The 16534-nt window shown below is 59.4% G+C and overlaps 1 protein-coding gene across 1 annotated transcript; it reads right to left on the minus strand.

Annotated features, from left to right (window-relative positions):
- Window positions 1-1788: 1788 nt before the first annotated feature.
- Window positions 1789-12106, minus strand: FSCN1 (fascin actin-bundling protein 1). Its single transcript, XM_082751008.1, has 5 exons — window positions 10863-12106; window positions 4140-4296; window positions 3931-4052; window positions 3565-3732; window positions 1789-3131 (listed from the first exon to the last, which is right to left on the minus strand). The coding sequence occupies exons 1-5, from the start codon at window positions 11692-11694 to the stop codon at window positions 2929-2931; spliced, it is 1482 nt and encodes a 493-aa protein (XP_082607134.1). The 5' UTR covers window positions 11695-12106; the 3' UTR covers window positions 1789-2928.
- Between the last annotated feature and the right edge of the window lie 4428 nt (window positions 12107-16534).

Consider the following 16534-nt stretch of genomic DNA (forward strand, 5'->3'; position numbering starts at 1 on the left):
CAGCCTGTCTGAACCTGCTTGGCCCGCAGCCTCTTTCTGCCCCTGACACGTTGGGAGGAAGAGTGCTTGTCTCTCTTCTTTTTCTTCCTTTTTTTTCAATTTCATGGAACATTTTTCCTTCAATCATGATCTTTGGGGCTCACAACTAACTGTGACTTGGAACTCGGCTCCACTGCCCCTGCCCAGGCTCACTGGGCATCTGCTAGGTCTCAGTTTCCCCATCTGTGCAATGGAAGGCTGAACTTTTGCTCACCCTCCATGGCAGGTTTGGAGGGGACCCACCTTCACAGCTGGAGGCAAGGAAGACCTGCCAGTCTGGGTCTGGGCGAATGGAGGGGAGTGGGCACCCTGGTGGAGGCAACCAGCTTCGTTTGCTCAAACCAAGTCTCCAACCACCATCCAAGGAGGCTCTGTCCCATCTCTCCCGTAGGGCCTTTGCTTATGCTGTTCCCTCTACCCAGACTGACCTTCCCATCCCTTGTACTGTCGTCTTTCCCTGGTTGTGATCAGCTCCCCAAGTACACTGTAGCCAGCAGCCCCCCCCCAGAAAGCTCAGCCACGTAGCAGGGGCCCATTTTTGCAGAACAAATGGAATCCACAACTTACGCGTAGCTCGCCTGGCTCAGACCAGGCTCGGATTCGGCCAGGGGACCCCGGGGTCATTCCAGGGCAGTTCTTTCCTGCCCTCCCAGGCATCGCAGGAAACCATGTCCAGCGGCCCCCCTGCCCCCCTGCTACCCCTTTCAGTGTGCCTCCCCCCTTCCACCACGGTCTGGAAGGTCTTGGCTCCGACCAATTCATCTGTTCCTTCCACATCACCGAGACTTTTCTGGCTTCCAGCCTGGCTTTAACAGGGGTGGGGGATTGGTCGCCAGGACCCCACTGGGGCCCCGACAGCCTTTTGTGGCACCATCTGCCCTTGTCGATCTCGAAACTCCCGCCTCCAGGGACCACCAACCACAGCACAGGCATCCTGGTTTCGTCACCAGCAGCCAATCAGCAGTTTCGCTGACCACTGGGGCAGCAAGGCGGGAGCAAAAGAGCCGCACCCCAGGACGTCCTCAATCGTCCTCAGTCACCATCTGCTTATTGCTGTACCCACCAGGCCTTGCCACTCTGAACCTCGGTCTCCTCCTCTATAAGGTGGAAGAGCGCTAACCCCTCCGGCAGCTCTGGCTTAATGAGATCCTGCAGTCCCTGGAGGGCTGGCCACATGGAGACGGGCCCCCCAGCTCCCAGGGCTGAGGCCAGGGGTCCTGCTTTGAAGGAGCTTAGCCCATCCAGCAGAGCCCTCCCAGGATCTGCACCGTTCTCTGTGCCCGTCCTCAGGGGATTCCTTGGACCACGAAATCCCAGCCCCTGGGGAACCTGAGTCTCATGTTTGGGGGTGTGCTTGGGGTTTCTTGCAATGTGTGAAGAGGACCCCATCAAGGTGCATCCGTGGAGGCAGGAGGAGGAAGCTGGATCTGTGCCATCATGCTACCTCGCTCTCTACCTCCTATGCAACACAATCATGCAGTGCACGGGCCCAGCCCAAGTGCATGCCTGTTTCCAGGCCTCCAGATAGATATTGGAGAAGGGAAGTTGTGGGACCAGATTCAGCCACCTGAATGGGAGTGGGAGATCCCACTATGCCCTTGGGACACTGGCGGCCCCAGGCTGGTCTCTGGGGTCAGAGTCCACCCCTAGCAGAGGCCTCCTCCACTCCAAGAGATGTCCCGGCAGCTCAGAGCATCCACAGGACCCTCGACCCACACCCCTGCATCCCCAAGACATACACAGGCCAGCTGAGGGCTGCACACTCGCATTATTTTATTTTGCTTTTCCAGTCTGAAGCTACTATCATGGGCATTTAGTTATACAAATGACACTTACAAAAAATAAAAGACCAAGACACCCAGAGTGAGATGCATGGCAGAGATGAACTGGTCGAGGGGAGCAGGGCTGGCAGGGGCAGGGCTGGGAGCCAGGGGCCTGGAGCCTCCCTGTGGGGCTCCCGGTGGAGGGCGACGCCCAGCTTCATCCCACCCCGAGACCCGAGGAGTCCAGTCGGACAGGGAGCACCGATCACACCGGGGGCTCTGGCTGAGGCAGTGAGGGGCTCAGCACCAACCAGATGGGGACACAAGCCTGGGCAGGCAGGAGGGAGGGGGTGCCGCCAAGGGCCCCCGAGGAGGTGGGGACAGGTTCTAGATTCAGGAAAGCACCGTGCGCCCCCACAGCTAGCAGACAAGGAGGGCACTGATGCCCAGAGATGCGGTTTCAAGATTCCCCCACAAGACCCCCTTGAAGATCACTCAGGGCTGCCACCAGGCTGGCCTGCATACCTCCAGCAATAATGCCTCGTTTAAAAAAAAAAAAAAAAATACTGATTTGGTCATTTTCTGCTTCCAGTCAGGCCAGGACGGGGTGTGCGGTGGGCAGGCCCACTGGGTGCAGAGGGGCGAGCTGCGGGTACATGCCAGTGTCACCCCTCCCCTTCCTGCGGCCTTCCCCTGACGCAGGGGCGGTGCGCCGGGTGGGGGCGGGGTGATAGGCTGGGGGCAGGCACCCAGTTCCGGGGAAGTGGGGCGGGCAGAGGCTCTTGGGAGGGGGCAGGAATTTCCAGTTACCCCAGCAGGCCCAGGGGCCCGGGAAGGCCTCCGAGCTCCCCCCACTCTCCTCGGCCACTTTGGGGAAGTAAGGCTCAGAGTCATCTGAGGTCAGAAGAAAGGGCTGCCAGCCTCGCCCATAGCAGAGAAGAGAGGGCAGAGGGGTCTGAGATCCCTCCAAGGACCAGGCACGGGGCAACAGCTGGGGGGGGCACCGTTTTCTCTGGGTTTCCAGTTTGAAAGGCAAGGGGCTCGCCACCACGCCAGAGCCCGCCTGGAGAAGAGAGTTATTAGCAGAAGGGCCTGGGCAGGGCAGGGACAGGACGCTGGGTGGCGGCTAGTACTCCCAGAGGGTGGCTGGCTCGATGGTCTCGGCGCAGGCCTTCAGGACCCCCGCGTGGTCCCCCTTCAGGTAGCGCCCGCCCACCTTGATGGCCACCTTGTTGTAGTCACAGAATTCGAAGAAGAAGTCCACCGGGGTGTCGCTGCTGCTGGTGACCGACGAGTCACTGCCCACTGTCCAGTACTTGCCTGTGGAGTCTGGGGGAGCGAGACCCATCAGGCCTCACCCTTGGCCAGCTCCCCACCCTGCCATCATGGGCCTCTGGAGTTGGGGTGCATTCTGTGGGATGCCCACCCACGCCTCCCACCCCTGCTGGAGGTCTGAGTCTTTTCCCCCCACCAGGACTTTAAGTCCCATAACTCAGGTGTGGGACACCTTCCCTGTCCACCGTTCCCAGAATCCTCTTTCCCTCTCTGCCCTCCTCCCCCTACACAAGAGTGTGTAGGTGTGGGTTCTCCCTCCTACACAAGAGAAGAGAAGAAGGGGCCTGGTGGCCACAGGATGTTTGTCCCCAGAGCCAAGTCACAGGGTGGCCAGGCTGAGCCCCAATGTGGGACAAGGGCGCTTCAATCCCTGTGTGGCCACGTGGGCCCCCGCGCCCCGCTGGAGCTACCACCCCTCAGAACCCACCTTTGATGTTGTAGGCACCGTCACTGAACTCCAGCTGGAAGACATCATAGCTGGAGCGGTTGGCATCCAGGGTGCCCGTGACCTTGCGGCAGCCGATGAAGCCATGCTCCCCACGGAACACAATGATGGGACGGTTGATGAGCTTCATGAGGAAGAGCTCCGAGTCCCCTGTCCCAGGAAAGGGGAAGGGCGGTGAGTGGGATGATCGAGGTGCAGCTCAGAGAGGGAGAGCAGGGAGTCTGGGGTCGCCCAGCATGTCAGCCCTGGGGTGGCGGGGGTGTGGGGAGGGGGCGGTTTGGTGAGCGGCGATGAGGTGGGCAGAACCCCCAGAGAACCTGGGACGGGGGTGCACCCACAGGTGGCTACCTGCTGTCTCCACCGAGGCGGCCAGCTGCCCGTTCTTCTTGGCCGTCACGAACTTGCCATTGGACGCACGCAGTGTGATCCGCCGATCACGCCACTCGATGTCGAAATAGCAGCTGGCGTTCCTGGGGGTGGCAGGATGGGTCAGGCGGAGCTGCCCCCGGTCCCCCGACCCCCGGGAAGGGCCAGCCTGGGCGTGGTGGGACACTCACTTGGTGGAGGCTGTGGACTGCACGCCCCCAGTGGCCGTCAGCGTCCAGTACTTGCCCGTGTGGGTGCGGAAGGCGCACTTTTTGGTGTCACGGTCAATCTCCAGCTGGAAGGTCTCTTGGTCGGTCTCCTCGTCCTGATTGGCTGACAGATCCATACCTGCGGGGAGAACTTCCGACTGGCACGGGGACCCCCACCCCCACCCCGAACCACAGCCCTGCCCTCACACATCACCTCGGCCTCCACATCAGGGGGCAAGACCTGGGACCCCAGGCGGCCGACTCCGCCTGGGGTCCCAGGTCTCCGATGCTAGAACACCTTCCAACAAACCGTCTGCGCAAAGACCTTCTAGAACCAATCGGGAGAATCTTAATGTGGCCCGGGATTAAACACTAAGGATTAATTATTGTTAATCATATACTAGTTATGTAAGAAAATGGCCTCATCTTTCAGAGACCCACAAATATCTCGCGATGAAATGCCCTGATGTCAGGGATTTGCTTTAAATACAATCAAAACCAGGGACTACAGGGACAGATGGAGCTAGACAGCAGAATACCGCGTTTGGGGGAAATCGATAGATTATATCCTTCCTGCGCCCATATGTGTGTAAAAGTTAGGAATGAAACGTAATACCACACACTCGTTTCAGAAAATTTATAAAACTCATAAATGCATAAAAAGGGAGTCACACGGGGGCACCGGGGTGGCTCAGCAGTTCAAGCGCCAGACTCTTGATTTTGGCTCAGTTCATAATCTCGAGAGTCATGAGATCAAGTCCCGGGTCTCCGCATTGAGCTTGGAGTCAGCTTGAGATTCTCTCTCCTCTCCCTCTGCCGGGCCTGGCCTTGCTCTCTCTCTCTCTTGGGGGTGGGGGAGTCACACATACCCCCATGCCCACCGCACCCGCACCCCCAGAACACACTGCAAATAGGTGGACACACCCTCCTCGCCATTTCCCCGGTGCAGACACACGTATTTTCACTACCACGCGTGCCACAGATCTCGAGTTGCAAATGATCTAGGCAACACTGCTCACACACATTTCCCTGTCCCTAAATCACCTGATGTGACAGAGGGGGCTTCCGCGCTTCGGTGCGCTGCTGCCCAGCGGCTGATCTCTGGGGCCCCACCTGTGTAGTTAACCTCTTCCAGCTAACAACCTGGAAATAGGCTATTTCGTTCCAGCAGAACAAATTCACATTCCCCAAACGCCTGGGTTCTAAGAACCACAACAGCAGGGACGTCCGCCCACTCTGCTGGCCATCCAGTCTCGGGGCTCGAAAGTGGGTCACCATTTGCGTCTGGACACCTTTAGGAAGATGGGATCACAGTGGGAGGTGGCAGGCGGCCCTTCAGAGAAGCAGATGGAAGCTGGCGGATGGGGGAGCCCCGGTTCCCTGCCCAGAACCCACATGTAGTTCTCCACCAAGTGGAGGATCTAAGGGTATGAGCCTTTTTTTTTTTTTTTTAAGATTTTATTTATTTATTTGACAGAGAGAGATCACAGTAGACAGAGAGGCAGGCAGAGAGAGACAGAGGGAAGCAGGCTCCCTGCTGAGCAGAGAGCCGGATGCGGGACTCGATCCCAGGACCCTGAGATCATGACCTGAGCTGAAGGCAGCGGCTTAACCCACTGAGCCACCCAGGTGCCCGGGTATGAGCCTGTCTTAACCCCCATCAGCACCAGGGGGTGGAGACCTTCACCTCCACTTCAAGGAGGAGAATGAGCCAGAGGTGCTATGTCCTTGTCCAAGGTCACCCAGAGAGAAACTGATAAGTGCTGGTAAGCCTCCGGAGGGGAAGTGGGCAAACTTCGGCCTCCAACTCCGTGTTCTCTCTATGGACTGGCAAACCCAGGGTCCTGAATAGCTCCTCTCAAAACCCCTTGGGCTCAAGCCTCCAGGCCTGCTGGGCCCTCTTAGCCCTGATCTCAAGGATCTGCTGACTGCTAGGAGGCAGGCGGTGACCCAGACCCACCATCACACCCCCAGAGACGATGAAGGTCAACAGGGACTGGGCCCCCTGGGTAGCCGAGCCACCAAGAATAAATAGGACCATCCTGGGCGCCTGGGTGGCTCAGTGGGTTAAGCCTCTGCCTTCAGCTCAGGTCATGATCTCAGGGTCCTGGGATCGAGTCCCACATTGGGCTCTCTGCTTGGCGGGGAGCCTGCTTCCTCCTCTCTCTCTCTGCCTGCCTCTCTGCCTACTTGTGGTCTCACTCTGTCAAATAAATAAAATCTTTAAAAAAAAAAAAAAAAAAAAAGAATAGGACCATCCTAAGGCCACTCTGGGGAGCACAACGTGAGGCCAGAGTCCCCAAAAGCTGGTGGACATGCCCCACTCTATAAGCCAGCCCACCCCAGCCCCTGGTACCACCTGCCCAATGTGGGGTGTGCTGGCTGACCAGAAGGAGGGGAGAGACAGGATTACGTCCTCCTCGGGCGTAATCCAGCAGCAGACAGGACAGAAGAGGATCTCCAGAAAACAGGGCAAAAGAGGCAGGAGGAAAGGGACCTGGATTAGAAGTCCAACCTCTAGCCAGAGGTTACGCAGGAGTCAGGAGGCTCCTTCTCAGGGAGACTTAGCCAGGCGCAGCCCTGTGCTCCAAAAAATCCATACTGGCCTACTCTTCCCACATTAAAACCAAGGGAGGCTCCACCCAAGGGCCACACAGCCGAGGCCATCTGCTGGGCTGCTCAGACCCCATGCGCTGCCCGTATCCAGTCCTGGACGTGGTCTGATGGAACGACTTGGGCCAAGCCAGGGTGCCGCCCAAAGTAGGCACCCAAAAAGTGCCTTCCCCTCACTCAGCCTGTCTCCCTGTCTATCCAAAGGGTCTGTCCATTCTGCCAGGAGGGTGGAAGGATTCAGGGCCCTAGTATCAAGCTGACACCAGGTCTTCGGACCCCAAAAGGAAGAAGTACCGCAGCGGGGGTGGGAGTGGGGGGTGTCTCCTCTTCCCAACATCCTGCAGGGCCCTTCCTGGCTCCAAGGCCCTGCCCAGACGGGAAAGGCCCCACTTGGCCTTGGAGTCTCTAATTAGAGCTGGGTTACTATGGGAACAGGGTTTTCTTTGGGATTTTTCTTTTCATCAGCTGCAGCAGCGGCACTGAGTCACAGGCCCGTAGGAGCCCCGGAGAGGCAGATGCGGGGCTGGGAGAAGCTCATCTCCTGCCTCCCCCCACCCCAACATCCCCCGCCCTGCCTGTCCCTCTGCCTCATGGCTTTTCCTGTCCCAAGCCTCTGAGCTATTCCCTATGGTGGCTCAGACAGGACATTCCATCCCCCTCAGCCTTGGCAGTTCCCAAATTACCCTGGCTGGTCCAAAAGAGGCAACCCCCACCACCCCATTCAGTTTAGGGGAAGGAGCCTGGAAGCTTCTGTGGCCTCCCCTCCCCCTGCCCTCTTTCTACTACGTGACCACCTCAGATCCATCCTCCAACCTTGCCCAAGGATGACCTCAAATGCCCTGGCTCTTAGGGAGAGCTCTTACACATCCTGCAAAGCCCAGCCTGACCAGCCCTTTTCTCAGGCGACCAGCCAAGCCTGGCCTCTGAGTGCCTCTGAGTGGCTGGGACAGTGCGCAACCTGAGCATGGACCCCCAGGGCAAGGAGGCTGAGACCAAGTGGGAAATGTGGGCCTGACGTCCAGGGCGGGTAAGACTTCCAAGGAGTACTGGGGGCGGAAGACACCCCACCTGGCTGGAAAGTGCCATTCACCCAGCCACCCTGCCATCCTTCATCCCTGCCCAAGCCAGGGCCCTCACCAGTGACGTGGTCACAGCTACCCCATTTCTGAGGCCCTGGGATGGAGGGATTCCACCCACCTAGCACATCAGTCTCCGGACACCGGGACCCCGCTCCCTGGTGGCTGAGATGACCCCCTTCCCAGAGACAAACCCTGGCTCAGAGAATGAGCTCACGCCAGCCCTTTATAGATGGGGAAACTGAGGCCAGAGAGCAGGTTGCAGTATCAGCAGGGAGCACCGCACCCCCGCCAGGCAGGCCTGTGCAAGCCTGTGGGCATGATTCACATCCCCCCGCCAGCTAAGCCCAGGAGCCTCCTCCTCCCTGGCTGGCTTTTCCCAACATGTGTCAGAAATACAGACACCGCCTCCTCTGCCACGCAGGCCTGTCCAAAATGGCCTCTGAGACACGCCCCCAACCACACAGCAGCTTCCATCCCACCGGGAAGCCTTGGGGTCAGTTAACATGAGAACAAGAGGAGGACCCCTAGATCCAAGGCCCAAAGAGTCCCAATCTCAGCCCCCAAAGACTCCTCCCCCAGTTCTTTGTACCTTTAAACTCAGAGATGAGCCAACACTTATGGCTCAATTTCAGACTCACCCCTGCCCCATCAGCCTGAATCACACAGTGACACTTCCAGCAAGGGCTAATAAAGAGGAGAGGGCATCTGCCCAGACTCGCTCTGCTCTTCCCCTCAAGAGGAAGTCATGAGATCCCTGACCCTCAGGGCCAGGTCCACCCACTCCTCCTCGTCTTCCCCAAGGAAGGCACTGGGTGCAGCCCAGCAAGGACGCGGCCTCCCTGCAGGGGTGAGTGCCCACCGTGGGTCCTGTGGCCCCACCTGCGGTTCCAGTCCCACCTACCAACCTCACAGGCTCTTACTCAGCCATAATGGGCTTTCTGCTCCTCCGTGCCTCAGGGCCTTTACACAAGCTGTGTCTTTTTTGCCTGCAACCCTGTTCCACATGCCTGATACATGCCACCTTGTATTCATCCTTCAGGTCAGCTCCAGGGTCCTCTTCGGAAGTGTCTCCCCCACCCCGCAGTCTAATCTGAGATCTTGATGTACCTTCTGGACACCTAGGCCTCTGCGTGACACCTCTGGGATGCTGATCATGTCCCAAGAAGAACATCAGCTACAAAAGGGAAGGGTCCGGGCACATATACTCATTCGTTCACCAATGACCATGTCTCACCTGGTAGGAGAGGCTCAAGTTTTGCTGAACAGGTGAGGAGTCCTGCCCCACCTACACTGTGGGGGGAGGGGGGAGGCCACTGTGCCCTGGAGGCTGGGAGGCCTGGTGGTGGTGGTGGGGGGGTGTCAGAAAAGAGCCTATTCTGTAATCAAACAGACCCAGTTCTTCGAGTTGCTTACTTGCTGTGTGACCTTGAGCAAATGGCTTCACCTCTCTGAGGCAAACAGGCTCATCCAATGGAGACAATACTGCCCAAATCAATCAGCAAACTGAGGCACAAAACAGCCATTACCCCATCAGACCGGACCCCAGTGCCAGGGGGCTGTAAGCCCCAGCTCCACAAGACCCCGCCCACAGTCAGGAGGGTGGCCTGCAGGATGAAGGCAGGGAAGTCCACTCCACCGGGAGCAGGACACTGATTGGGCTCCCATCCAGCCATCTCCAGAGGCTGGGGCCCAACTTCCCATTCAGCAGAGCAGGACCCCCACAGGTCTCTCCAGCGGGGCCTCCGGCTGCAAAGAATCAACTGGCTTCCTTGCCAAAGGAGGAACGAGGGCGCCAGAAGGAAGAGAATCCGCCCAGGGGGAGACTCTAAGAAGGGAAAGAGAGGGGCTCACTTCTGGCGCGCAGGCCGGTAGGAAATGGCCAGGCCAGCGGGAGGCCCGGGAAAGGACCAAGCGAGTTGCAGTCAATTGTCCGGACGGGACACTTGGGGTTGGGTTCACTCGAGGGAAGGGGCTTCCGGAGGGAGCCGGGCTAGGGTCTCCGGGCTCACGCTCAGTCCGCCCTCCCAACGCCCGCAGGGCAGAGCGCAACAGAGCCGAACGAGACCTGCGGGCGCAGGGCGGGGTGCCTGGCAGGGCGCCATCCGCGCCACGCCGTCCCAGGACCCGGGCGCGAGGAGGGAGGCCACCTCCAGGGAAAGCTCCGGACCGGGGCACTAGGCCGGAGACGGCGCGGGGGGTCCTCAGGAGGGGGGACCCGCAGAAAACCGATCCCTTCCCCCGCCCCTCCGCATCTGGTTTTCCCATCTGCAGAGACCGAGCAGGACAAAGGGGGCGAGGGAGGGCCCTCTGGAGGAGCCCGCCCCCCTGCTCACAAAGGCCGCGGCCTCGAGCGCGGGGCAGGCGCGGGAGGAGGGGCTGGGGGGGGAAGGGCAGACACTCGGGACGCAGCCCCCCAGCAGAGGCCGACCCCTCGAGGCTGCAAGTGGAGGTACAGAAAGGCCCGGAGGGCTGGAAGGTGGAAGCGCACCCTACGGAGATCAAAGGCTCCCCCACCCCGCAAGCTCTGGGAGGTTCGTGAGGGGTGGGGGTGAGCCCCGCTCGCAGAGCGACCCTCGCCTCCGCCCCTGAGCTACAGGCCGGCTGATTAGGGAGGGGCACAAGGAAAGGGGGGAGGGGCGTTCTCCCCAACCCAGGGCTGGGCCGGGCTATCCGCGGAACCCGCGCGCAAGGGGAGTCCCAGGCGGGGGTTCGGTGGGTGGCACATAGGGCGGCGCCTACGCGGGGACCCAGGGAGCCGAAACCCCAACGCCGGCTAGGAGGGTGCAGCGGCGCCCAAGGATGGGCATGGCCCCACCCCTCGCCCCCTCCTCCGGGCCGGAGCGCACGTCCCGCGACAAGGCGGGGTGGCCAGCGCGCCTAGCGAGGGCGCACCCGGCGTCGCTAGGGACTGTAGCAGCGCCGCGGGTGAGAAAGGGCGGGAGGCCGGAGGTACGGGGGTGGGGTGCGCTTTGTGCACCGACCGGGAGAGGAGGGGGGCGGCGTCCCCACTCACCCTGGCGCGTGGACACGTTCCTCTCGTTGGCCGCCTGCAGCACGACCTGAGCGCAGCTCTGCTCCAGGGCGAAGAGCTCGTCCTTGCCCACCTTGGTGGCCTTGCCCGCCTTGAGCGTGCCGCTGGGGCCCGACGGCGCCAGGTAGCGGCCCTCGCAGTCGCGGAAGGCCACCTTGCCGGAACGGAACTCTAGCGTGTAGCCAGTGGCGGGCTCGGGGCGCGCCACCAGGCGCCCGTCGTGGCGCAGGAAGCGGTGGTCAGCGGTCTGCACGCTGTAGCGCTGGTCCTGGAAGGCCAGCGTGATGAGCGAGTCGACGCCCCAGGGCACGTCGCGGTCCACGGCGATCTCGTCCGCCGGCCGCGCGCTCAGGTGCGCGTAGCGCTTGCGGGTCAGGCTGTAGATGTTGACCTGCGGGTGCATGGCGATGTGCACGCTCCACTTCTCAGCCGGCGACACGGTCTGCGCGAAGCACGACAGGCGGTCCTCCGTGCCGCCGAAGTAGCGCCGGTGCACCTCGGATTGCAGGGACCAGCGGCCGTCGTCGTGCGCCACGATGAGAAAGCGGCAGTCGGGGCCGGGCACTTCGCGCTCGCAGGTCACATTGCCGTCCTTGTCCGCCGCCAGGTAGCGGCCCAGGTGGCTGCGCAGGCACACAGCCGCGCTGCCCGCCTCGTCGGGCGGCTGCTCCAGCGTCCAGATCTGCTTCTTCTTCAGGCTGCTGGCCGACGCGTTCACCTTGAACCCGAACGCCTCTGCCGTCAGGTACTTGTTGCCGCAGTTGATGAGGCCGAACTGGATCTGCACGGCCTCAGCAGTGCCGTTGGCGGTCATGGTGGCGGCGAGCGGGAGGGCCCCGGCGCGGCCCGGGAGGTCGGTGGTGGGTCCCCGCGGCGGCGCCCTGCTCCTTTGTTCGAGACCGCGGCCCGGCGCGCACCCTCCGCAGCGCTCCACAAAGCCGGCCCGCGGCGCGCGGGCCCCTTTCTAGGCGCGGTGACGTCAGCGTCGCGGGGCCCCGCCCCCGCCCCGCCCCGGGGCTCGGTAGGGGAGGGGGCTCAGGGAGCGCGCGGCGCGGGGACTCAAGGGGCGCGGATGGCTGCTGGGCTCTCCGCGTTCCCCGGGTTCTGCGCGGCCGCCCTCGGAAGCGCCCCCAGCTCGCGCCCCCCAGTGCCAGGGTCCCACCCCCGCAGCGCCGCAGCCTGAGGACCCACCCGGAGCTCGGGACCGGTCGGAGCCCTCCCCGTTCTAAGCCTAGCGGGGAGGAAGGGTTTGAGGCTGTGACAGAGACCGCAGAGACCGCAGAACATATCTGTACTGGGTGGGGGCGGACCGGAGGCTGCTCGGAGGAGGTGACCTTAGAAGCAGAGCTTTAAAGGAGGGAGGGTGCACTCACCCCCGCGGCGCAGGGGCGGGTGAGCCAAAGAGGCGTGGGGCGGGACAGGAGCTGGGGGAAGGGCCCACAGACCCCAACTCACCCAACTCAGGCCTTGTAAGACACTTCCCTGCAGGCCACCCAGACCCTGCCCTCAGACCAAGCACTCCGCCATGCTGGCCCAAAATAGTTCTTCAGGGTAGTGGCAGAGACAAGGGACTGCTGTTCCCATTCTGGGGTTGCAGAAGACTCAGGGTTCTGGCGGTGGGGTGGACTGCTCAGAGGTGGGACCCTCTCCTGGCCCCACAGTCTGAAGGGCATGGGCGGGCTGGGGGCTCCAGGACCAGTGTGCCCTTCAATGTATACCCCCAGGCTCCCACTTTCTAGGTGGCTGAACTGGTCGAAGCCCTCCTCCTTCAGGACCCCAACTCGTACCATTCTCCCTCGAAGGGGACACTCCCCGCAGGCCCTTCCCCGGCCACCCTGCCACGTCCTCCCCCTTCTAGGAACACTTCCCTTTTCTAAGGCCAGGACTTTTGCTGGGACATTCCCCACATGCCAAGCAAGCTCGTGGAATGCCAGCATGACCACAAGCTGCCCACAAAGTCTCGGGGGCCAAAGGCATGGAGCCCTGAACTGGCTCCCCAGCTGGTCGGTCTGGGCTGTGTCTGCCCCCAGGCAAGCACCTCCAGGGATTTTTTTTTTTTTTTTTTTAGATCTTCCAGGGCAAGATGGCATCACCTTCTCACCGTTGTGGCTCAAATGTGTTTCCTGGCAGGGCCTAGAACCCCAGGCAGGCAGTGACCATATCCTCCTGCCCCACGAAACCCATCCCTCAAGAGCCGGAACATCAAAAATTTCTCATTTTGAGGTTATCCCTTAGGCTTGAAACCCAGGATCTCCCTGGCTCTGTGACTTCAGGCAAGTTGCCTAAACTCTCTGAGCTTCCATTGTTGTAGAAGAGATACAAATCCCCCATCTCAGGAGGGTCTCAGTGTCCCTGGGGGCATGGAGCTCAGACACTGTTCCTGTCCACCCTCAGGAGCCCTTCCAGTCCCCTGGAAGCCGTGCATCTAATTAGAAAGACCCCAGACCTCTGGCCAACCTCCTCCAAGGCTCAAAGGAAAGGCGGATGAATAGTTTCCAGAAGGCTGTGTGCTGCCCAGCTTGGTGCTGGCAGGGGGACTGGAGGATGCTGAGACTCGCCTATTGGGATCAGGAATGGGTGGCCCCTCCCTCTGGTCTGCAGTTCCCGGCCCCTGCTCTGGCCAAAAGGCCCCTCCTACAGCTCTACAGCCTGGAGGCCAGGAAGGGCTCCTGCCCCTCAATCAGATCAGAGGTGGGGGAGGGTCCACTGGCAAGTCGGGAAGCCTGGGTGGCTCAGTTGGTTAAGCGTCTGCCTTCCGCTCAGGTCATGATCCCAGCGTCCTGGGATCGAGTCCCACATCTGGCTCCTTGAGCCTGCTTCTCTCTCTGTCTCTGCCTGCCACTCTGTCTGCCTGTGCTCGCGCTCTCTCTCTCTCTCTCTGACAAATAAATAAGTAAAATCTTTTATTTTTATTTTTTTTTAAAGATTTTATTTATTTATTTGTCCGAGAGAGAGAGAGAGCACAGGCAGAGTGGCAGGCAGAGTCAGAGGGAGAGACAGGCTCCCCACGGGACAAGGAGCCCCATGTGGGTCTCGATCCCAGGACACTGGGATCATGACCTGAGCCGAAGGCAGCTGCCCAACCAACTGAGCCACCCAGGCGTCCCAAGTAAAATCTTTTAAAAAAAGAAAGAAAGAAAGACTAGCAAGTCCAGAGTCCAGATGGGTTTGCAACAGTCTGGGTTCAAATGCACATCTCTGGCTCTCGGCTTTGCCCTCTCTGAAGGGGTCATGGTGACAGCACCTGCACCAGCAGAAATGCCGAGAAGGACAGTAGAAGCTAAAGTTGGTGGCTCATTAGGCACCTAGGAGACAGTGCCTGGCATGTGGTCAGTGCGCAGCAAACATCGCTGTTTTATTGTTCACTAACAACATGGACAGGAGGATCCTGGGGACACAGACGGATCTTCTCTGGCCCCGAGAGTCCCCAGGAATCCCCAGGACCCTAGTCCTGCAGTGAAGCGAAGGCAGAGTCGTGGGAAGCCTTTAGGATCCATCAGAACTCAGAGCCTTGTGCCTATTTGTTGGATAAATTAGAATTGAATGTTGCAAAGGGCAGAGGTAGGAGGAGGAGGAAGGCCCCCCCCCCCGGGGCCTGCCCACAGGGCAAGGACAGTCCCAGTGACCAAAATCGAGCCTGCAGGTTGCTGGGGTTACTGAGGTCAGTATAGGAAGCACTGAGGTGAATTTCAATGGATGTGGAACTAAGTTACTAGTATTTAAGTTGCTTTCTTTTTTTTTTCCCCCTGAATAGATGATCGGTTCCATGACTCAAATAATCAAAAACTTAAAGTGGCCCTTGTCATCATCGGCAGTCAGATTTGTCACTTACGTGTCCCTGTCTTCACACAAAGGCAAGCAACTGCCTTTGTAGTCTTCTCTCCATTACTTGCTATTCTTCTGTCACTTGATATATCTTTTTATTCTTTTTTTTTTCTTTTTTAAGTCAACCACCATGGGACTCAAACTCATGACCCCAGGGATCAAGAGGCACGTGCTCTCCGGAATGAGCCAGCCAGCCAGCCGCCTCTTACTTGGTTATCTTAACGCCATTTGGGCTTCAGTACAAAAGTGGCTTCCTTGTTCTTCTTTCCTGTTCTAGAACATTCCATAGCACTGTGGGCCGTGTTTGTTTACCCGGCGCCGTATGGATGGACATTTGGATTGTTGCGGTGGATGCCTTGCTTTGGCCAGGCCCCCCTCCCAACAGTGTAGTCCTCAACCACACACCGGCATGTTTTTGTGCATCTCCTTGCCTGACCATGCCCTGTGTACCATGTAAGAAAATGAAGGCTGTCCAGTCTTGCTTTGAATGCTTCTGGTAATGGGGAGCTCACTCCATCCTCTGTCCAGTGCCAATGCGGGTGGTATGTATGTGCCGTGCACTAGCTTGCCTGGAGATTTGGAAGTGAGGAAGCCCTGGCCCAACGAAGCTGCCAGGAGCGAGGGTGTCCTATGGAGTGGGCAAACAACCACATGTCTGGATCTCATGACCAAAGAGCCTTGGATGCGGTAAGAGGGAAGCCTCTCTTTTTTTTTTTAAATAAGTAATCTCAACACCCAATGTGAGGCCCGAACTCATCACCTTGAGATCGAGAGTCGCATGCCTCTGTGACGGAGCCAGCTAGGCACCCGGAAGCTTCTTGGCTTTAAAAGATATTTATTACTGGGGCGCCTGGGTGGCTCAGCGGGTTAAAGCCTCTGCCTTCAGCTCCTGTCATGATCCCAGGGTTCTGGGATCAAGCCCCGCATCGGGCTCTCCGCTCAGCGGGAGCCTGCTTCCTCCTCTCTCTCTCTCTCTGCCTACTTGTGATCTCTGTCTGTCAAATAAATAAATAAAACCTTTAAAAAAAAAAAGATATTTATTACTGGGGCGCCTGGGTGGCTCAGTGGGTTAAGCCTCTGCCTTCGGCTCAGGTCATGATCCCAGGGTCCTGGGATGGAGCCCCACATCCGGCTCTCTGCTCAGCAGGGAGCCTGCTTCCCTTCCTCTCTCTCTCTCTGCCTGCCTCTCTGCCTACTTGTGATCTCTGTCTGTCAAATAAATAAATAAAATCTTTTTTAAAAAAAGATATTTATTATGATAATCAATTATATTGGGAAGCCAATACAGGCACAAAATCTCAGGCAAGTTGAGCAAAAGAGCATTTCAAAAGTCACCTGCTGCTTTGTCCCCATGTCGTGTGCCCTCCACTGGCCTTCTCCCTGCCAATGTTTTGGTTACACTGGGCACCTCTGTGTCCAGCACAGTCACACGGTGCTGTCGGCAGACCCTGCCTCAGGTCCCGCAGGGGAAGGACAGGAACACGGTCACTGTGTCCCCGGGCCCCACGGGAGCCCAGGTGCCACCTGAGCTGCCCTGGAAGGAGGACATGGCGGGAACCAGACCTGAGTGGCTCCTGGGCAGGCCACCTTGTGGCATGTGCCTGATCGGGGGAGGGAAATGGGGCCACTGGGAAGGGCTGCTCAGATGGCCCCAAACCCAGTTCCCCAGGTGAGGACCTTGACCCACGGAGACCCAGACCTCTTCTCCCCAAGCCTGGCAGCCTCCGGGGGATCCCTGAGCCCACCCACAGCTAGCAGGGGTTCCTGAGACGAGATCCCAAGGTGCACCTGGCACAGAAGTCAAAGACGCCCCTCACGTCCTGGCTCTG

This window comes from Mustela nivalis, assembly GCF_964662115.1.
Source record: "Mustela nivalis genome assembly, contig: HAP1_SCAFFOLD_2201, whole genome shotgun sequence".
Lineage (NCBI taxonomy): Eukaryota > Metazoa > Chordata > Mammalia > Carnivora > Mustelidae > Mustela > Mustela nivalis.